Genomic DNA, 23,684 nt, shown 5'->3' with positions numbered 1-23,684 from the left:
ACCCACTTCAGGCACTGGGCATGAGTTTGCTCACACTGCTCAGCCTCCTCCTAAGCTCATCCTACTCCAAAATGGTATGGACCCAATAGGTATGGCATCAAAGAATCCCGAGGGGATGCTGAGCCCCCAGGAGCCGATCACCCACCTACAGGCAGGAAAACCAAACCTTACAAGACACTAGGGACCAGCTTTGACCAGAAAACCATGCTCTTCAGGAACAGATCACAGAATTACAAGCAGGAATGCCTTTCCCAGGCCAGTGTCGCCTTCTGAACCTGAACCCATGGCATCTTTCTTTACCAGAGTGCCATGACAGGACCTGTAGCAAGTTCTGAGGGTTGCGAAGCACTGCAGGCTCCATTTCCTGCTACAGCCCAACATGTACAGGACAGACCAGGCAAAGGTGGTCGTCCGCCTTTTAACAGGCAAGGTCCTGGAGTATGTGTTCTCTCTGCTACAGCTAGATCATCCCATACTGGCTAGCTGGGACACCTTCCTCAGGACCTTCACAGCAATTTTCTTTGACCCTCACTGGGCTCACCTGGAAGAGGCAGCCTTACAGAGAGTCCATCAATCCTCAGGGTCAGCTGCAATGTATGCAGCTCATTTCCAATGTCTAGCAGCAGACACGGCTGGAATGAGTCAGACTAGCTACACCAATTCTGTCTTGGTCTCAGCAAGGAAATAAAAGATGAGCTTGCACATACAGAGTCTCCAGTGGGTCTAGATACATTTATTGAGCTTTGATCTGAATCAACACAAGATATAGTGAGCAGCAACTCAAGAGAAGAGGGATTCCACCCCACATCCAACCTCTGCAAAGGTCCACTCACCTAAGCCCATACAAGTGAACTCAGCACAAGCCCAAGTGGGAAAACTGATGGCAAGAAAACTTGTGCTTTTACTGTGGTGGCAACTATCTGCCAAGTCTCTGAACCACATGGCCCTGGGAAAAAGACCACTCCAAGCCACAATAGAGAGGTTGAGCCTGGGCAATACCAGGAAACCCCCTCCAGTAACCCATACCACACATTCCACCCAACACGTAGAAGTTGTCCCTATATTTACAGCTCCAGTTGCAAATAACTCTGTCTTTAGGATTCCCAACAGGTACTTCTCCCCTAGAAAGTCCTGATTATCACCTGCCTCAGAGTCAATTTCATGGATGTGGCTCAACTACCCATACAGTCAGATGCCACCACTGATTTAGTCAAAACAGTTGACTGTTCGCTGCTCGCCTCTGGTCCAGTCAATCAAGAAACTACAGTTTCGGAGGTGATGGTTGGGGAGCACCATGAGCTCTTCCAATTCAGCCTGACCCAGTCCCTACATTTGCCTTTCATTCTCTGAATCTCCGAATTGGTGAAACATGACCCGAATATCTCCTGGCAACAGCACATCATGACATTTAACTCTGAGTTTTGCTAGGACAACTGCCTCTCAACTTCCAAATTTGGCTCCCCAGAACCTCAAATTGGATGCCTTGTCCAGATTCTTAAACAGGGAGAGATGCTCAAGCAACAGACTGGGCTTCTCTGCTGCTAGGGTCAGCCATCGCTTTCCCCACAAAGTACCAAGAATTTTCAGATGCATTCAAAAAACAAAACACAGACACTACACCCTCAGCAGGAATACAACTTCCCAATTAACTTACAGCCTGGAACCAAGACTCCATTTGGGCAAATGTACCCCATGTCGGAGCCTGAATTAACTGCCATTAACGACTATTTTTATCTGGCATTCCACCTTCCCATCCAGGCATTCCACCTTCCCATCCAGGGCCTCTGTCCTCTGAAAAAGAAAGACTGCTCCCCAAGACTATGTATGGACTACAATGCCCTAAATAAAAATCACAGTGTGAAATTGATACCTGCTACATCCCAGAGCTCCTGGATCAAGTAAGAACAGCTGGAGTATTACCAAGTTAGACATCAGAGGGGCTTACAACCCAGTTACAATCCAGTCCAGGAATCATTGGAAAACTGACTTTTGAACTCAGAATGGCCATTATGAATATCTAGTGATGCCTTTCAGAGTTACTAATGCACCCACGACCTTTCAGCATCTAATAAATGATGTCTTATGGGATATACTAGACTGCTGTGTGGACACCTACTTAGATGACATCCCAATTTACTCTGAAGACCAGGCTATGCAAAACCAGTATGTGCACAACATTCTAGAAAAAAACTTTGCCAACATGGGCTCCATGCTAAACTGGAGAAATGCATCTTCAATCAGCCCACCATCAAATTCTTAGGCTACATTCTGTCTGCCAAGGGAGTTCACATGGAGATCAGAAAGGTGGAAGCACTGTGATTGGGCAACACCCCGAAGCATTTGAGAAATTCAACATTTCAATGGATTTGCAAATTTCTATAGACATTTTATACGGGACTACTCCTGAATCCTGGCCCCTACAAGATCTTTGCTGTGGAACCTCGCCAAGTTAGCTTGGAAACTAGAAGCCCAAAGAGGCTTCAAACCTTTGAAGACAGCATTTACCCCCACGCTCAGCCCCTTACACCCTGACCCAAGCCAGCCATTCATCCTGGAAACTGATGATTCTAATGTCATCATCAGGCAGCGCTGTCACAGAAACATGGCCTCGACAAAAAGTTCAGCCTTGTGCTCTCCCATCCTAAATATAATTATCAGATTTCAGACACGGAGCTACTTGCCATCAAAGCAGCTTTCAAGACCTGGAGGCATTACCTAGAACAGTGGCTCACAACCTTTCCAGATTTTGTACCCCTTCCCAGGAGTCTGATTTGTCTCACATACCCCACGTTACACCTCACTTAAACATTACTTGCTTACAAAATCAGACATCAAAATACAAAAGTGTCACAGGACACTATTATTGAAAAATGGCGTACTTCCTCATTTTTACCATATACACCTCTACCCCGATATAATGCCGCCCGATATAACACAAATTCAGATATAACGCAGTAAAGCACCGCTCCGGGGGGGAGGGGCTGTGCGCTCTGGCAGATCAAATCAAGTTTGTTATAACACGGTTTCACCTATAATGCAGTAAGATTCTTTTGGCTCCCGAGGACAGCGTTATATCGAGGTAGCAGTGTAATTATAAAATAAATCAATTGGAATATAAATACCTGTACTTATATTTCAGTGTATAGTATATAGAGCAATATAAACAAGTCATTGTATGAAACTTTAGTTTGTACCGACTTTGCTAGTGCTTTTTATGTAGCCTATTGTAAAACTAGGCAAATATCTAGATGAGTCGATGTACCCCCTGGAAGGCCTCTGTGTACTAACCTAGAACAGTGGTTCTCAACCTTTCTGGGTTTAGGACCCATTTGTAAATGTTTGTGGCCTCTCGTGACCCATCTGGGGGTAGAGGCTCATGGGTGGTTTTGGTCGGGTCCTGGCCCGAGGGGGGTGAGAGATCCTGCCCGGCACTTACCTCACACTGACAGCTCCTGTGCTGTGTGGCTGCCTAGGCTTGGCTCTCCATTCCGGGCCTTGTAACCTCCAGGGTTGCAGTGCCACTCAGTTTTGACCCCACTCCCCTGACTGGACCAAATTTGTCAGAGTGGAATTGTGACCTGGCTCACAGAGTTGCAGGGCCACTCACTCAAGTTTGGCCTACCCAGATTGCCATAATCATGACTGCTGGGCCAAACCTGAGTTGCACTGGGACCCCAGAGGTTGCAGTGCATAGAGCAGGGAGGTGAGCCCCAGCCAACCACGTGCAACATGAGCCAGAGGAGTTGTCAGGTGACCCTTTGAAACATTCTAGCAACCCAATGTTGAGTCCCCACCCACAGGTTGAGAAACCCTGACCTAGAAGAAGCCAGATGCCCAGTTAACATGTTCACGGATTACAAAAATCTAGAATATTTGTGTGCTGCTAAAGCCCTAACCCAACAACAGCTAAGCTTGGATCTTTTTTCAAGATTTGATTTCACTATCACCTACTGCCCTGCTCCTGCAACAGAAAGGCAGACAATCTGCCCCACAACAGGGAAAATGCCAATGATCCTAAAAGATCCTATGAGGAGCCTCCCGGCATCCTGAAACCACATCATTTCCTTGGAGGCTCACCAAACCTCAGGATAAGCTCACACAAAAGGATTAAGTTCTCCTTGTTCATTGGTGTATTTATGTCCCTGAGTAAAGCCCCCATTTGTCACAGTGCATCTGTGACAATGTCCCTTGGCCCAGAGACTTTAGCCAAGCAAAGACTACTTGCATGGCATATTGGTCGTTCTGGTGGCCAAAGCTCCAATCTGACATTCAGGTCTCCATCAGGTCTTGTGATGCCTGCAGCTGTACCAAAGTGCTCTGAATAAAACTCTGGTATATTAATACCTGCCAAGACCCCCTCAAGGCCTTTGGCCAGTATTACAACGGACTTCATCATCAAGCTAACAGAACCTGAGACACCAAACCATATTGATAGTAATGGATCAATTGACAAAAGCAATGCCTTTTGTTAATGGGACACATCTTCCCACAGCCGAGGATACTACTAGTCTCCTCATTGCACATGTTCTCCCTCTACGGCAGGGGTGGGAACCTATGACCCGTAGGCCTGATCCAGCCCATTGCTTAATTTCATCTGGCCTGCAGCAAGTATTTCTAAACATATAGACCTATGACAGTAGCTTATTGGGGGGGGGGGGGGAGAGAAGACAGTGGCAGGGACGAGGAAGGAGGTAAGCTGCAAACAGCGGCTTTAACAGCAACGCTGGGACAAGGTGGAGCCTCCAGCCACTCTAGTGTGTTATGAGCCCACAACGGCTGCTGCTGGAGCCCAGCACCACATACCTTGTCCTTGGCCCTCACGTGCTTCCAGCACTCTAGCGTGGAGCAGCCAGTAGTGTCCCCAGGCCCACGCGTGCCTACAGTGGTGTTCAGTTGCAAGGGTTGTAGTGTGAAAAACTGCTATCTGACTGAGTTTGCAACCTCAGCCATGACACTAAAAAAGCAGGTGAGTTGAACGTTTTATATTTCTCTCTAACAAAATAAAATAAAGTAAGTTGGTTTTTACTTGGGTGTGGCCTGCAATTGATTTTTTCTGTTGGTCAATGGTCTGTGAGAGAAAAGAGGTTCCCCACTCTTGCTCTACAGCCTTCCAAACTACATCACTTCAGACCGGGGGTCCTAGTTCATATCTCAGGTTTGGCAGGAGGCATGCCACCGACTAGAGGAGCATGTCTATTCATCAACTGCCTACCATCCACAAATAAACAGTCAATCAGAAAGACTGATCCAGGTACTGGACCAATACCTGCAATGCTTCACAAATTACCACCAAAATTACTGGGCTTTACTGCTTCCATATGCACAATTCTTGTACAACAATGCAGACCATGCCTTGACCAAGATGAGCCCACTTTTTGCCACTTATGGCTTCCACCTCCATTCCCAGCCCACACTACCCATAGCACTCATAGTTCCTACTGCCTTAGATCTGGGTCATCATATTCATCAAACACAGGAAGAGCTGAAACAAAACAGATGCAGCCAAGGCACTATACAAACATCATGCTCACCATTGCCGGCAGGAGGGCCCTACATTTGCAGTAGGGCTGAAGGTATGGCTAATGGACAAATAACTCAAAATGAGTAGATTGCACATAAGCTGGATCACGAGCACCTAGGACCCTACCAGATCCACAGGCAAATCAACCCGGTAACCTTTGAACATCAACATCACCACTTCCTGAAGGTGTGCTCTGAACTGCTCCAACCTGCTTCAGCCACTGGGCATTACATGATATTACAATCACACTCAATCATTTTGTAGTGAAGCTGAAAGTGATTCAAGTGTTAGGAAGGCCAAAGAGATGAAGTGGAAGATACAGAACTGAACAAGATTTTTACAGTGCGAACAGAGGAATGAGAGCATCTTAAACGTCAGGGACAAAACTGACAGAATTTAGTGATCATGTTTATAAGAGGGAACAAGAGAAAGGAGCCAAATATAACACCAAGCTTGCTGACATGTGAAAAGAGACTAATAAATTTATTGAAAATGATAAAATAAGGTAGAATGATTAGTTCAGTTTTTGACACAGCTTGAGCTGGCATCCAGGAAATATCAGATGAGTCTTAAGAGCACATAGGACACCATAAGGTTTGGAAATCATGAGCATAGACATGATAGAGATGACTATGGTAGACTGCTGGGAGCCAATGGTGCTGTGAAACAGAGCAAGAGTGAAGAGGAGAGAGCCAAACGGGGAACAGAAGGGCAATACAAAAACCAGGTTAGTGGACATGTACAGTAGATCGAATTCAGGTCTGCAAAAGTTATTTCAATGTAGGTCAAACTTGCTTAGAAGTCTTAAATTGGTTCTCAGTTGTCACAAATTATATCATGAATGAACAAACTCAGGACATATCTATAGCTGGAAGATGACAGTTATGTGGGAAAGCTGGTACAGAACACTGCTTTCCTATTCGCAATGCTAGCCCTTATGAGAGATAAGGTGGGTGATGTAATCTTTTATTGGACCAACTTCTGTTGGCAAAACAGACAGGGTATTGAGCTTACACAGAGCTCTTCTTCTTCAAGTCTTGGAAAGGTACTCAGAGTGCCATAGCTATATACAAGGTGGAACAGACCGTTAGGCAAATGAGTTAACACATGTTGCAAGAGACGATTAAAGGTGAAGTGGGTAGTTAATACCTCACAGTCGTAAGACAAAGGAGCACTAGCGAGTTACATATTGTTCTACTGAGCCATAAATCCAATGTCTTTTTATCGAGTCCATGATTTTTAGTGTCCAACAAAGTTATGCTTTTAAGCTTTTTAAAGCATTGTGCAGGTTTCCTTTCATGATATGGACCAACACAGCTACAACACTGCAAACAAGAATGCTACCCCTTGTCATTTGTCTCACGTTCATGAACACAAGTTATTCAAAACATTTTTAAAAGGTTAAGGAAATACAAACATGAGCATGAGAGTTGGCATAATTGACTATAAATCTGAAGGATAAATCTGGGAGTTGTTACAATGCAAAATGTCAAGGCATATAGTCTTTCAGGTTGCAGATGAATGGCTAATTATCAGAGCAAGGCAAGGACTTTGCATGTGCACCAAAGTACACGTAATGAAAACCCTTATAAAATGTGAGTAAGGGTTGTTTAGGGGAGTATAGGAAGTAGAGCTGTCGATTCATCTCAAACAGGAGAGTGCAGAAAGCCAGTATGTCAATGCCCGTTGTATTCTGCCAAACAAAGGTAGGGTGACCAGATGTCCCGATTTTATAGGGACAGTCCTGATATTTGGGGTTTTTTCTTATATAGACTCCTATTACCCCCCACCCCAACCCAATTTTTCACACTTGCTGTCTGGTCACCCTAAACAAAGGGGTTAAAGTGGATACTCTCAGTTGCAGACTCACCAGTTCTGCGAGTGTTTTGCCGCAGAATGTCAGTACTCCACCGCACAAAGTGATTCAACATTTCCTTTTGTTGCCTCCCTGTAAACTTTCCCTTTCTGCTCCAACACATCAATACATAATGATTCTATGACTTTTCTAACCTTGCATATGCAGCAAAGGAATACCTGATTTGGTCAGGAGAACACATTTTCAATTAGAAAATATTAATGTTTATTTGGAAGTCTTGAGTGACTGCTAAGTTAACTTCCCATTTACTTTTAATACTAAGTAACTATTGTAATACACAAAAATACTGGAATGGGCTGGGGAGGGACAGCTGGAATACCTCGGACTAAGAACATTATATTATAGATCAAAACTGACATCTATAAAACCACCCTAGTCGACTAGTAACCAAGTGTAGGAAAGCCTAAGAATTTGAGTTAATTTTTGTCTTTTTTCTTTCTTTTTAAGATACTACAGTCTTTTTAAAATATTGTACTAATTAAAGTACACAAACACTCTCTTGTTTCCATAAAATTTTACTAACATCAAAAGCTACACCTTGAAACAAAATGCACTCAAACACTTTCATGACTAAGAACATCCACCCAAAATGACATCTTGATATAGGGTCAGAACTTAAAAGGAAAAAAGTAGTCAACTAATTGTCCCTAAAGGTAACCTTCAATTACTGTGGACAATGTTCAAGTCATCTGAACAAAAACAACAGTGTAGGGCTACAATCAAAGGAATTTTATTTCTGACACAATTACTTTACTTATTGAAGGTGAACTATCTGTTACAGAGAAAACATGTATAAACGTCTGTTTCTACCTTTTCAATATTCTTTCCAGGGTTTAGTGTTGAAGCTTTAACAGATTCATTGTAAAACAGATTTTTGCCTTGGTCTTCAGCATGTGAGTTAAACAGACAAAAAAAACCTTACTTATTCTGTACACATTTTAAAATTAATTCAGTTGACATAATTAATCAAAATATGGCTTACAAAGATCATATTCATGTATTTTAGGATGTTTAAACACTTTTTACTCGGACAAAGAGTATGAAATATTATTAATGCAGAAATTGTAAGAAGTTCAAAAGTTAAGAGACTTCAACTGCAGTTGGTGCTTTGATTTATTCCCTCAAAATGGCTCTAGGCATGCTAATCTAATTACACACACACTGCTACTGTAAATATTGACTATTTATTTGAACACCACAGACATCTTAGTACACCATAGGGTTACTCAACTATTGCCTTTGAGTCAGAATTATGTAGCCAGGCACGCGAAGATCTCTGTTGGCAAAACAAATTATATGCATTCAAATAAAGTCTTCTATATAATGCCTGTATATTTTTCATTTGTAATAGCCTATTTAGAAATGTCAGCAATTTGTTACATAATCTATTCCACATCTATGAATCACGTTTCCTCAATTAATAAGGCTGGGTAGAGTATATGAAGTTATACACACACACACACACACCCACAAACCAAATTTTCTGAATTCTGAAAGCAACCGTACCTATAACACTGAAAATGTAAAGTTTACAGATGTTTAAAACAAGAAATTTTGACAATGACTTCGATGAATTAGTATACTTGTTTGTAGGTTTACTTTGTACCTTAGACCTCTCTCTCCACAAATCCATTTCCTTTAGGATGGTTGAAAGCTACTTGATGCTTAGAAGTAACTGCCTTTTAATAAAAAGAAAGTTACACAAAACTTTCCTTCTTTCCCACCTAGCTGTGCTTCAGATAAAAGCACTGACTGAAAATTACATTTTTGGGGCTATATTTACCAGCACAATCAGGGTGCTCTTCACTGCTCTGGCAACGAAAAGTAGATGTAGCGCTGGTGTAACAGGCACTTTTCTTTGAATCACCAGAACGGCACCCTGCATATGACTGAATCAGATCCTCTATATTCAGTCAAAAACCAGTGATAGTTTTGGTTTCTGTATCTTGTGACTGGCCAGGAATCCCACCCTTTCTAACAGTAATAAGTTTATTTCTTTATTTATTCCTACTATCAACTATTACAATCATGACATTTTGATTTATGAAAAGCCTATTTCAAAAGTATGTACAGTTCATAAAAATTAGTACATATTCTTCTGTGACTGAGGTCAACAACTGTTGTCTAAGGCAAAAGTTTTATAAGGAGAGAAAGTTAATGCTAAAACAGGGTTTTAAAAAAAAAAAATGTACTCTGTACTTGTTTCTTTAGTTTCCTAGTAGTAGAATTTCAGATTTTACAGAGACTTTTTTTTTTAACTAATAAGAGGTTCCACCCTTAAAATGTTCAGCTGCTGAAAAGGACAAACCCAGGTCTCATTAACACACTTATCACTGAAACACCACAAACACAAGATAGTTAAGCAAACAGTCCATGGTTTATTTGCAAACACCACTTCCCCCTCAACGAATTCAACTTACACAAGTCAAGAAAGCTGAAACGCTTTGACCAGGCTATATTCTGTCAGGGTTTGCAGTCTAAACTCAATGGGACTTGTACCTAATTCCCATAGGTGCTTTTAAAATTCCACCCTTTGGTACAATTTTGGCATGTGTGTATAAAAAAGTTCACAATAACTTTGTTAATGCACTAAAAATCTAAATAAAACTTTGCGCTGTTAACACAAATGCAATATTGTTTTGAAGTGACAGGTTTGATGCCAGCCAATAAGACATTCTTAATTAAAACAAAATTTTAGTCCTTGTTGTACAAACACTCATACACATGCTTAATTTTAAGCACATGAGAAATCCCCTGCCCTCAATGGGACTATTTGTTTGAGTAAAGTTACATATCTGCTCAGGCCCTTAATACTTAGTTTTTTGCCTACAGCAGTTCTATAAAATTCAAGTAAGATACCCTACTTGTAGTGGCATTTTTTAAAAAACTGTTTATAATTTAGCAGGAAATTTTTTTTTGTAATACGGGTGGGGTGTTCACCAGAGTCATGTGATATTAAATTCCATTAAAAGAGCTCTCTCATGCAAAACTGCCTTAGACAAAAGCCAAACCTAAAATCCTCATCTGTATCTGAACATGGGGCTGAGAAATTCGAAGTCTTTAAAGGGAAAAAAATATCTGTCAATAGGAAAATTAACTGAGGGAAGTATTTCAACAGGCCACATAATAACTCATTACAATAAACATTTTAAAGAATATGAATCCTAGCTCAAACTAACATGTTAAATTTTGAAAACATTATTCTAGCTATATTGAATGAGGTACAAAAATGGTATCTCAGTACTTTAATCAAGGAAAACAGCCTATTTGAAACATAAGTAAGAAAAGTAGTCCTCCAAAAGAGTTGTTAAATGTGGAAAGAAATTAAGAAATGTAGCTGATTTAAAATTGTATTACTCTTTACTTTATTTTTCAGTTATTCACTAAACACAAATTAAAGTCACTCTTGGAGATCATTCTTTTCATGAAGTTTGGAATTTTTGCTCTTGCTAATTTTGAAACATTATTTCTCAAGCAATCAAACTGGACTGTTAAGCAGACTTTAATCTGTGTTAGACAAGTACTGCTAATATAATTAGAGAAAAAGTGAGGCTGTTACTCAACAGCTCATTTGTAAAATCAGTTAGCCAGTACTCTGTCCTCAGTAACCTTAGGTAGAGCACGGAAAATTGTTTACTTCATATTCTGTTGAATCTGAGATATAAGTAGTAAGATTACTGTGGTTTCTCAGGTGCTGCAATCAATTTGAGATAACCTTAGTTGGAGAGCTGAAGAAATTTACTTTGATCTTCTAATTTAAACCAAATCATAAAATGTAAAACCATTAGGAAAGACATGTGTTAAGTAGACTGTCTATTCAGAAAAATTTGATTTGGCAATACTGTATAATCTAGGTTGATTTTTACTGGAGATTGACTGCAACTAAAATGCTCCTTGTGAAGGAAGCAACACTCAGCTATTTCAAGCAAATCTTTGAAAGGTTTTTCTTCAATAGGTAGGCTGGTTGTACAGTCCAAAATGTGTTTCCATGTGAAATGTTACCATCTTCTTTCACCATATAGGGAAACTACTTGCAACACTACAAATTGGCTATCACTATACAGTCTGTCCTGTCACTGAATGTGGGAGAGGGAAGAAGAGACACAAACCTAGACTTTTGGAATTTCCTATTTATGTTGAAGACAGATATGTACTAAGTCAAGAAACACTGGTTCCATCTATGAAAACTGAAATATAAAATAATGGCATGAAACAATCTCAGACTGCATCAGATATTGAGATATTTGAAAATTTACACATTTAGAATAGATTTTCCTTGGATTATCCCAAAATATATTTGTCTGATGAAAGTGCATAATGAAAACATCGATGTCTATTGAACAATCAGTTTGCAGTTAATAGCAAAAAAAGTATACTCGGGATATTGTACCCCTTTAACAATGGAAACAGGATTAGTAAAAGTTATAGGTGGCTAGAACTGCTAAAACCTGTATACCCACTTATAAAGTTTTCTGAGCTACTTGTTTCCAAATCCTCATGACTTAATTCTTCATGTCTGTGAATCCAAACTTTCTGTCTACTCTTATTGTTGTGCTTACCACATTTTAGAATTGGATACAGGGAGTGAAGGAAGTCACGTTTATGAGCTTTATTTACTACTGAATTAACATACTAAGTTCATTGTCCATGCAACTTACATTAAAAAGTGGCTCATTAAAACTATGAATGCCGGTTTTAAAATGTGCAAAGTAGCTTTCAGAAGAAAATCACAACAGCATTTGAGTCTAAAAGCTTGAAAAAATGTTTATACACAAATCAGATTTTTTCAAAAGCAATTTGGCAATATCTGTCTCCTCTTCATGTAATCCCTTGAAAATGCATTAGGATAAATATACAGAATTTGAACATACTGCTTCTGTTGCTTGGTTTAGGAAGGAGCATCAAAACAACAGCCTTAAAAGAGAGACTACTTATATTTTCCAAGCCACAGGAAGAATGTGAAGCCACAACAATCAATTGGGGAAGCTAGTGAAGGAAAAAAAGTGGTAGATGACAACCTCAGAATAGAGAGTTGAGCACAGAAATTCCAGAGAGAGAGGGAAGCAAAAGCTCTGTAATTCCCAACATTAAATAATTTGGAGTGTAAAATATGCATAAAGGTGAAATACATATGCTTCACTTAAACTATTTTCTGTTAAGCCTCAATCTGTGTTTTAGTACTCTCAATGCAAGGAAAGTTACTTTGGTGCACAGTGCCTTTCAAAAGTGATTTATATGGGCTTAGGTCCCCAGCTCTCCTTATATTTGTCTTGTAGTCAGTAAATGAACTACTCCATGCATGAGATAATCTGTCAATTTTAGCACCTACGCACACAAAAGTGTATTCTCTTTACAGCATATCAAGTATTGGCTTTCAACAGCAAGGCAAGTGTCTTCTAAGCACAAGATGCACTTCAACACTGCTTACTCTAACAAACAGTAATTATAACAGACCAAGAACAACAAACCCTACCAAAAGAAAACACTACACTGAACAAATAATTCTCCAATTGCCGCAAAGATAAGAGAAAGAAAAAGGCACACATGACAGATATCAGTCATGTCACTCAGTGGACTACTGGAAGGCACTCAGATAACACGGTGTCTATATAGAACAGGGGTCAGCAACCTTTCAGAAGTGGTGTGCCGAGTCTTCATTTATTCACTCTAATTTAAGGTTTCGCAGGCAGTAATACATTTTAACGTTTTTAGAAGGTCTCTTTCTAGAAGTCTATAATATATAACTAAACTATTGTTGTATGTAAAGTAAATAAGGTTTTAAAAATATTTAAGAAGCTTCATTTAAAATTAAATTAAAATGCAGAGCCCCCAGACCGGTGGCCAGGACCCAGGCAGTGTGAGTGTCGCTGAAAATCAGCTCACGTGCCGCCTTTGGCACGTGCGCCATAGGTTGCCTACCCCGATATAGAATTAAAGAATTAGGAAATGGGATGGTCTTCATAGCGGTATCTGATTTTAAGTTTTCAGCAGTTTCCTAGTATTTGCTATGTTGCAGTTCCATTGCATGACTTAATATCCCTCTTTTGGGAGTAGCTACTTACCTGGTGGTTCTATGCTTGTAGCTGTATCTACTTCCAGCACTATCATGGTAGCGCTCTACCTGATGCTGTCAAAACTGTCCAGAGTCCCGTGGCACTCCATGGAAAACTATAGAGCTACTACAGCGCTAATCCTGAAGTTGTCATATAATATAAGAGTATCAACTGAACATGCACTGAGCAAGGTAAAAACCTGAAAGGAACACTTATTTCACATATGCATCTACACACTTAGCATTAAACTACGACAACGGGGGTTTGGGGGGCCCAACGGAGGACACAAATAGAATCCATAAGCAAGGTGAATTGCGGGGGGGGTCATGAAGGGAGTGAGTAATATTACTACTGAGAGTTAACATCACAATACTAATGTGATAGTGGACAACAGCTTTTTTTGACATTGAGTCAGTCCCAGAGTAGTGTCTATTATTCTGAAATATTTATGCTAGATAGGTGTCCTTGGTAGTTCTATGGCCATCCTCCGATTTTCCAGTTCATTACTTCATACTTATAAGTATCAGGCCTCTCTCTTTCTGGACAATGTATTATTTGAGGGCTTCTCTTATCAAGGTATTACTGAGAGCACATGTTTGAAGTGTGAAATCTCATGTGTATCTGTAAAATTGATTATATGGTTTTGCAAATGTCAATGGCTCTGGGGTAAAGTGTAAATCCAAACAGGAGACATACTGGTGAGAAATTATAGCGGCTTCGACTTTTCTTCTACGTTAGCAACTGTTTTCAAATGGAGAAATATTCTGGAAATTCTACCTGACTTCTTCACAAGTCTTTGATTCTTAGATTGTTAGCAGTTCAGAAGAAGGACCATATCAGACCTTTATTTGCTCTACAAAATCTCCAAAATACATTTTAAGAGCTATCTAAACATCTACAGGCGGGGTGGCTCTAGGAATTCTGCCGCCCCAAGCACGGCAGGCAGGCTGCCTTCCGCGGTTTGCCTGCAGACGGTCCGCTGGTCCCTCAGCTTCGGGACTTCTCGCTGGTCCTCCGAAGCTGTGGGACCAGCGGACCCTCCGCAGGCAAGTCGCCGAGGGCAGCCTGCCTGCCGCCCTTGTGGCGACCGGCAGAGCGCCCCGCCCCAAGCACGCACTTGGCATGCTGGGGCCTGGAGCCGCCCCTGTCTACAGGGCCATAGCATGCATAGACATGGAAACATGATGGTGCCATTCCTAGTATTTTCTTACTCAAGTCCATGAGTTTTGAATGCATATAGATGACAGGCTAGGACCTTAAACCAGTTAGCCTGTTTAAAACTATGTCACAATACATATTCTTGATAAGGCCCGATTTGTAGGTTAAAATAAAACTGTACCACCAGTTGACATTCCTAGATTCAGAATGACAGACTCTGGAGTGCATTCCATTGCTCATCCCATTCCTGTCATCCTGCATTTTTTCTCCTGTGCTCTATTGAGCAACTCCGAGTCAAAAATAACATTTTTTTCCTCAGGTTAATGCCTTTGACAGCTTTTTGCCTTTTCTGCAGTGGTACAATAAAATATATCATTCCATAATAAAATCAAACAGTCCTTAAAATTACAGCATTTATATGTTTTACACTAGGTCTGCTACTCAGAAAGCACCATTCATCATCTTCTGAGACACTGCAATCAAGCAACAAGCACAGGTTAATAGGAGCTAGTAAAGGAATGTAACCTGAAGTTCAACCTCTTAAAAGGAAGTAAAGAAAATTAAAACACGCTCTTCATACACCTTCAGGTAGCTCTTATTTGTCTTATACTGTACTGCAAACATCTATTAGCAACTGGTAGTCAATAAGAAAATACACTACCAATTTATTTGACTTCTGCTGATGTGGTAACTTCAGCACAATGTTCGTATTTTGAAAAAATAATATATTTCAGACCACTGAAACTATTTCAAGTGGAGACTAAACATGTTCACTCATTTCAATGTGTCCATAAAACAGCAGAAAGATATAACAGCATACAGGGGTTTTTATTAGGTTACACCTGAACCTCTCACACAGGCTTTTTAAATCTGCCACAGTTCAAAGGAAACTCAGATGTTAAAGGGCTTGACTATATCACAATTTACTGCACAGCAAACCAGAGTGTGTATCTACAGCACCCTAGCCTGTCATTCACTAATTGGCCATGTGGATCTGCTGCAGTTGAGCAAAGATTGAAACACTGGCCTCTCAAAACCAGCATCTGCTGTTGCTACGTTGTTGAGAGAATAGTGATCCATAAAGCTGTGAATTAAACTTCACACACAGTTCACAGATTAAGTACATTTTGCAGACACATGCCTTTGAAATTACCACCTCCCTAGTTGGGTGAAACCTAAGACATTCAAGAACAGAAACATGTGCTAGCACATAAAATGACAGGATGTATAATCTTATCTAATTTGATAGTGGTGGCTCTAGTTCTTCTCTTTTCCCTGCAAAGGCTACAAAAAGCCTGTTTAGCCACCTAAACAGCTTAGTTCCAAGAATATACAAACTCTATAGCACCAAGCTGAAGATTACTAAATATCCTATTTTGTTACTTGTATAGTGGGGTAGATTTGGCATGGGACTCACAGAAATTAACTCCAAGTGCTTCACCATTTAAATTAGATATAAGAGTAAGTGACAACTATCAGAGGTAGAAAAGAGATTAAACTAGAATTCCTCAACTAGAAGAAAGCTGGGTAGACAACAAGTTGAAATTCTACCAATACACAGTTCGCATCTCTTAAGGGCAGATTTCAACACCATCTTCTCCCAGCTCTTCCAAGTCCTACTGAAGAATAGCACCTACTTCAAAAGCAGCTATTTTAAGATGAACCAAGGAAAGACATAGCTGACGGAAATGCTTTTAAGGACTTGCCTCCTCCATAACATCTCTCATTATCAAGGGCACCAGCCAAATGATTGAAAAGTTGTCCCCATGGTCCTTCTCAACTTCCTAACTGCCTGTGACTGAGAGAGTCTCACTTCCACTTGCAGATATCTAGAAGATTATGCCTCACCCTATGAGGCATACATCTGGCCACAGTGATCACCAAACTAGATTACTGCAAGTTCTAACTAGAAATGAAGCCACACCCTGAAAGAGCTACAACTAGTACAAAATACAACAGTCCCGTGTAGGTGATTACGAACACACCACACCCAATGCTCTGCTCTTAACATTGACTATCCATTAAATATGCAATCTATTTCCACATGTCCACCCTAATATTCAAAACCCACTCCAGAAGTCGCCTAAGCTAGATAACAGATCATCTCTCAGTTATTGACCATGGCCACCCTTAATAGCTCCATTCCACTGGAACTGCAAAACTGGCAACTGAGACGGACTTGTGAGCACCAACAGCCAGACAATGGAACCTATTCCTGCAAAAGCAACATGACAGTCAACTTCACAGTATATGGAATTAAATGCAAAACCCATTTCTTTTATTTAGCATTTTTAGAATAACTCTTCATACATATAAAGTCAGACACACCCACTCTCAGAAAAAATTCTACCACCTATTCAAGTTTTACAGCAGAGGAGAATATATTTTTGGAATTGCTGTTCCTTCTTTTCATTCTTTGACAGGGACTCTGGCATTATAATCACGACAGACATTTTGTCTGATGGGAGGTACATAATCCTGTTAATTTCAATTATTTTCATTTTTGGGGAGGGGATTGAGTCAAGTTTTAAGAGTATAAGGTCAGATATGAGGGTAGAAGCTGGCAACACTGGAAAGGGGTTTGACTTTGGACTTAAATCAAGCAGGTGCTAACACAGAAGTGTCAGATGGTGGTGCAGTAGATTTGTTTGCAAACACAGATCTTTACAGAAGTGTATTCTCCCCCAACCCCTTTAGCTCTGTGCCACACAAAATATAAAAACCTTACAAGACAGGCCTCTCATCCTAAAGCGTTCAGATTTAAAACCACTAATGCTCCAAGTATAGCTAACAACTATGCTTCATTCTGGACTTCTCTATGCTGAAGGGATACTGGGTAAATCCGTAAGCATCAGACATCTACTTTTCCCTGACACAAGATTAAGCCTTCACTCCAGCTCTCAATTATTATGCATATTACCATCCAGATTTTTACCTTAGTTTTTACATTCACAGCATCAGCTAAGTTGATTTTGGTCAATCTACTTTTAGCTGGTGCTTTCTTCAGCCACTCTTTCCCTTCCCATGTAACTTTTTCTTGTCTGTACCACAGTGGCACTCAATCTCTGGGCTGCAATCACCAGGAGATCACAGCCATCCTTCTTTTTTCTCTCCCTTTTCTCCACATTTTTTGTTGGTTTGTTTAAAAAAAAAAAAGCATATTTTTAACCCTTATGGTTGGGAAGATAACCTCAAAAATCTGAGCCAAATGTAAATTGATGCAGAAATGGCTGTCTGAGTCTCCAAACAGCCTGAAAAACAGTAACTCCAAGAGGTATGAACTGCCGCATTCATCTCAATCAAGGCCATGGCGACTCTGAAATTCTGTGGTCATGGTATCTAGCATGTTTCCATGATGCCACAAAATGGAGCATTTTTTTAATATGGAATTCAACTTTTTCTAGTCACGTGTCCAATGTAATCTTTTTGTCTATCTGTCTTGCTTGGATCTGCCTGTAGCTGCAACTTCTCTTCAGCTTTAGCTTCAAAGGGAAGTTAACTTGATTACAGTGTCTGTTCCCTACACTGTTCAAGACAGCCTGGCAACAGAGCACTTTTTCCCACCCCTTCCTCACTTACCTCTCATGGGCTCAGCGCACGCATGCACACACATACCCCAGAATGCTTGTTAGCTACCAAAATTCTTCAAAGAAGCAGTCACAATAGCTGGCAAAGGATTCTGAGGCATACACACAGACATGAAAAAGAGGGACAACTGAGCTCTTTGGAGACCAATCATCCATCTTCATGAAAGAAACCAACTGAATTATTCAAGCAAAAGCTACAGATTTACAAACCTATATGACTTAACAACATCAATTTTATAAGCATGACTGCCCCCCGAGCATCATACTTTGTCATTGCAAATAATGAAAGCTGCTATCTTCATAACATGGGAAACACTACAGACTGTGTTTCAAATGTCATTAAATGTTGTCTTGGAATCTACTGCTGTCAGTCAGTCAAAACACTTTCTCTTCATGATGCAGTCACTGATGAATTTGTGACATGGCTGCAGATGTTTGGGAACAGCGCTTCTCAATACAACAGGATAAAATTACAGATGGGTCTTCTACCCAACTTTTAGCATTTGTTCGGTGCAAGTACAAAGGGCTCATACATGAGGACTGCCAGTTTTTTTGTCCACTGACAGGTTATGCTACAGGAGAAAAAGAGAAGCTTTCCAACAATTGACTCTTGCTGCTGGATTGGTATTGCTGTACTGATATTTACACTGACGGTGCCTTGGGACTAGAAGCCAGTCTCTTACTCACCAAGCCATTTAAACACTTTGTTCAGTGAATACACTGAGAAGCTTTGGAAGTAAAGAGGATGCCAGTGGAACTGACAAAGGTACTATGAGACTGTAACAGTTCTGACCTTTATTAAAAGTTAAGCCCAATGCACGCCTCCACCATTTTATGCAAAGAAATGGTCATGCAACATCAGCAGCTCCCCTTTCCACACCAAAGTTCACTGACTTTCTCATGGCAAAAAAAAATAAAATAAAAAAAAAAATCAATCATTTGGTTAAGCTCAGAGAAGAGCCAAGAATTTTCCATGTTGAACATTCCTCTACTCTTGCAGAATACTACACTGATCAGCACTGGCTTGCTTTGAATGCTTACCCCTAGAAACAGAATATGAAAACTCAACTTGGGGATCACAAAATGGGAAGTGGTGGTTGTGACCTATTGACACCTGGCATTCCCAGTATGAAAAAGGTTGAGTTCAACTAGTCTAGTAAGTATTCAATGCCTTTTAGTCTAACACTGAATTCATGCAGAGTTACAATACTCCATTCAGTAATAACTTCTTTTCTCAAGCAAAGGGCTCTATACATTAGTATCTCTTTAACTGCACTGTACATGGCACATCATATTTAAGTTATTAATACATCTTTATTACTATATCCCATATAGCATCTATTCAGTTTTGGCCCCAATCTTCCAGACTGAGGATGAAGCTTGTTATTAACACTAAAAACTAATGTTTTGAGTCTCTAGCTTTGTAAGATATACTGCATAATACTGATAGTAAAGAGGAACTTAAAAAAAAACAAAGCAGAGATACTTTGAGAATGAGTCCAATGTAATCAGGAAAAGTCCTCTGCTTTTGAGATCACTCTAGAAAAACAAACCCCACATTCCAGTTAAGAAAGGAAGGGAAAAAAATCACAACACTGAATTTGCCATGTAGAAGTCATACAGCCTGTTGACAAATTTATCCTATTTGGATAATCTTCAAAAAATTCACAGATGAGAAAATTGCCATTCCATTTTTAACAAGCATATACATTTGATTTACCAATTTCTATGTAAAGATGAATATTTGAAGAGGAGAACTAAAAAAGTGGTTTATAAACAATTTAGAATTGCTTACTCAGAAGAAAATTCAGGAGTAAGGGTGGTTTTGTGGTTATGGCTCTGGCCTAAAATAAAGGAGAACTGAGTTCAGTCCCCAGCTTTGCTACAGACTTCTTGTGGCACCTTGGACAAATCATTTAATCTCTGTCCATCAGATCCCAATCTCTGCTTGCATGCTGTATCCCTTTCTCCCACCCTTTGACCATATTGTCTATTTCAACTGAAAGCTCTTTGGGGCAGGGACCATTTTTACTATGCTTTTGTACAGTGCCTAGCAAAATGGGGTCCCAGGCTCAGTTAGAGCGTCTAGCCCCTGATATAATATAAATAAATAAATAAATAAATAAAATAAACTGCATCATTCCCATCACCACTAGCAAGATTTTAAAAACCAAATTATACTACCAACATAGAGAGGGTTTTTTTTCCAAATCCATATTTTTAATTTGTGTACAGGAAAATAGGAGGAAAACCCAATGGAGGCTGAGAGCCAGCAAACAAAAGTGACAGGCAAAGGTAAACTACAAGCAATAAGTAAAAAATTACAGTGATCTGGACAGAAACAGGGTAAGCAAAATATGTATTAGGGCGCCTCCAACCCCTGCATGTTAGTCTCAGTGATTCATTCCCAAAATTAGAAAAAGAGAGAATCATGCAAAGGTCTCATAGCTGTGGGCCACAGGGGTAGAAGCCATACAAAGAACTTAAAACTGTGGAAATAGATGGAATAAGCCACAAAATTCAACAGCTCTAGAGACTTAGATAAATAAAGTAAGACACCATTTAATAATGATACAAGCACAGGATTTGCCCAACTGGATCAGAACACTGGACCATCTAATCTAGGATTCTGACTCAGTCAATAGCCAGTACCTGATGCTTCAGAGAAGATAAAACCCTTAACACATACCATAACAACATACCTAGCTAAATGTGACACCCTGTAGGTGGAACAAGGAAGGGGAGCAGCTCCTCCCTGGCTCCAAATAGCACAAATGTTACCAAAATTATATTGGGAGAATTTACTGGATACTCTTGATCCTGCTTTCCCACCCCCACCATGGATCACCTAGCCCCCAAGACCGCAGCCTTCCTGTCCTACCCCAAATCACAATGAACACCCTCAGCAAGGACCATGGTGTGTGTCTCACCCCCATCCACTGCTCCTCCCAGTTTACTCCCCTCCAGACCCCTCGAACCACTACACACCACAGCCCACACACACAGCAAGTCTCCCTCCTCCCCCCTCCCGTAACCCCATCACACAACAGATCTCTCCTCCCCCACAGTCCCCGTGCACAGCAGGTCTCTCCGCCCCGCCCAACCCCCCTGACCCCCTTGGATACCAAGTCTTTCCCCCCTCACAGCAGGTCTCTCCCCACCCGTTCCCCAGCCCCCGCGTACAGCAGGTCTTTCCTCCTCCCCCAACCCCCCCGCACAGTAGGTCTCGCCCCTCATCCCACCGCGCCTGCTCCCTTGGCCCCGGACCCCCTTACGCGAGGCGCCTCCGACCCCTTTCTCACCTGCACCTGTTTGCGGAAGTGGAGCCGCCTCGCCACCTCCCAGCAGCAGCAGCAAGAGGGAAAAAAGCCTGAGTCCGAGCCCGGGTCCGAGGGGCAGGAGCGACCCCCGCCGCTGCCCGCTCCCCCCGCAGCGCCCCCAGAGCTGCCACCGCATCTCGCCCGCTCCAGGCCCCAACGTTCAACGCCGGACACGGGGACTTGGCTCTCAGGGTCTCTGGCGAGCGCCCCCAGCGGCCGCTTCCCCCCTCCGCCACGGCCCGGCGGTCTCCGACATCGGACCCCGCAATCCCCTTTCCCCTCACAGAACCCAACCGGCCCCCGCAGCCGCCGCCATCTTCCGGGCTGCCTGACCAGCAGGGGAGGAGCTAATCGACGATTGACATTCCCACGGACCAATCAGCCAGAGCCTCACGCTCCGGAGGCGGGAGTAGGATATGGACGGTGTTAATCCGCGCTAGCCGTCCAACCCGCACCGAGCAGGGAAGTGAGGCGGGGCGTACGCGGGATTGACAAGCAGGTCTACCAATCAGTGGGCGTTTCGGATTTGGCTACTGCGTTACAAAGGGGCGGAGCTAACTCGAGACTAGGGCACCGCAGATGCAGGAGGTGGGTGCGCAAAGAGGATTGGTGGGAGGAGGGGGGATAGTAGCGCCCCCTGGAAGGAGGAAGGGGAAGTGAGAGCAGCGCCCCTGGAGGGAGGGGGGGGGAGCAGTACCCTCTGGGGAACCCCAGCTCCCTGACCCCTCCTGTTGTGGGATGCCAGGACCCACTGTCTCCTCTGGCCTCAGTTCCCTAGCACGTGCCACCAACACGTCCCCTCTGGTAGCTAGGCACCCCCAGAGGTGAAAGTAAGCCGATACGATACGGCGTACCGGCAGAGCCAGAACACTGTGCCGGACCGGACCGGCTTCGCCAGGCCTGCGATTTAAAGGGCCCGGGGCTCCCTGCATAGGCCGGAGTCCTGGTCCCTTTAAATAGCCACCCGAGCCTCGCTGCTGGAGCCTTGGGGTAGCGGCAGCAGGGTTCCAGCGGTGATTTAAAGGGCCCAGGGCTCCCCACAGCAGCCAGAGCCCCGGGCCTCACTGCCAGAGCCCTGGGATGCAGTGGCAGGGCTCTGGTGGTGATTTAAAGAGCCAGGGGCTCCCAGCCGCCACTACCACAGCGGAACTGTGGGCCCTTTAAATCTCCACCCGAGTCCTGGGATAGCAGCAGCAGCCAGAAGCCCCTGGGGCTCCGTCAGCGATTTAAAGGGCCCGGGGCTCCGCTGCGGTAGCAGCAGCTGGAGCCCCGGGCCCTTTAAATTGCCCCTGAGCCCTGGGGCTCCCAGCCATCTCTGCAGCTGGGAGCTCCGGGGTGATTTAAAGGGCCCAGGGTTCCCAGCCGCATATCTCAGCTGGAGCCCCGGGGCCTTTAAATCTTGATTTAAAGGGCCCAGATATTTAAAGGCCCCGCCTCTTCCAGTTGAGGCCACACACCCTGCTCAGGATTCCGGCATATCGATAAGTCCTTTAAGTTACTTTCACCCCGGGCACCCCTATTACCATGGAGCCATCCCCTGAGAAGCCAAGGTTCTCCTCATGTCACTAGCAGTGGTGTAGTCCCTCTCGTCACACCTTGCCTGTGCCTGTGCCACCACTGGTCAGCATCTGCCTGAGCTAGCTGGGCCTTGCCTAGACCTGGACGTAGTTTAAACTCTTTTGGCTTCCCGGGGTCAAATGCACTGTGTACATTCTCTGTAGCTAAAATAAACAGCAAAGAAATGCCTACTTCTCTTCCCCACTGGAACATCCCCAGAGCCCCAAACTTTGACCAGCCTCTCAGCTTGAGAAAGGGACAACAGTACACATATAGCTCCACCCTATCAGTTACCCCTAAACTTGGATTATTTGTACCCCTGGAAGGAATAGTTCACAGGGGAGCAGCGTGACAACAAGGACAGTCACAGACGGGCACACCTTAATACCGTCTCTACAGCATGTAGATTTCTAATGCTGAACATGACCTCACTAAAGGACACTCTACATGAAAACGAGAAACACTAGATGATGTAGAAATAAGGTACAGGTTCCTACGTTTTAGGTTCATAATTCTTCTGAAATTTAAAAATTACAATAAGTAAAAGCAAAGTGACAATATTAAGTGTAATAAATGGGGGTTTTACTCCTAATAAATGAGGTACTATATATA

The 23,684-nt window shown here is 42.4% G+C and overlaps 1 protein-coding gene across 3 annotated transcripts in view; it reads right to left on the bottom strand.

Annotated features, from left to right (window-relative positions):
* The window catches only part of LMTK2 (lemur tyrosine kinase 2), an 81,532-nt gene extending 59,686 nt beyond the window's left edge, over window positions 1-21,846 (bottom strand). Inside the window, exon 1 of one of the 3 annotated variants that reach the window (XR_005585373.1) lies at window positions 21,498-21,846. Coding sequence is in view for 2 of the 3 variants with exons in the window: in XM_039490963.1 (XP_039346897.1) it covers window positions 21,498-21,651 (154 nt within the window). In the remaining variant the exon portion in view is untranslated. Of the gene's footprint in view, window positions 1-18,187; window positions 18,219-21,497 lie in introns of those variants that run through there. The other 2 variants (XM_039490963.1, XM_039490964.1) reach the window with 2 other exon arrangements.
* Between the last annotated feature and the right edge of the window lie 1,838 nt (window positions 21,847-23,684).

Source organism: Mauremys reevesii, linkage group 10 (genome assembly GCF_016161935.1).
Source record: "Mauremys reevesii isolate NIE-2019 linkage group 10, ASM1616193v1, whole genome shotgun sequence".
NCBI classification, from domain to species: domain Eukaryota; kingdom Metazoa; phylum Chordata; order Testudines; family Geoemydidae; genus Mauremys; species Mauremys reevesii.
The sequence above is the reverse complement of the archived record's forward strand: the minus strand, read 5'-3'. Positions and strand labels throughout refer to the sequence as shown.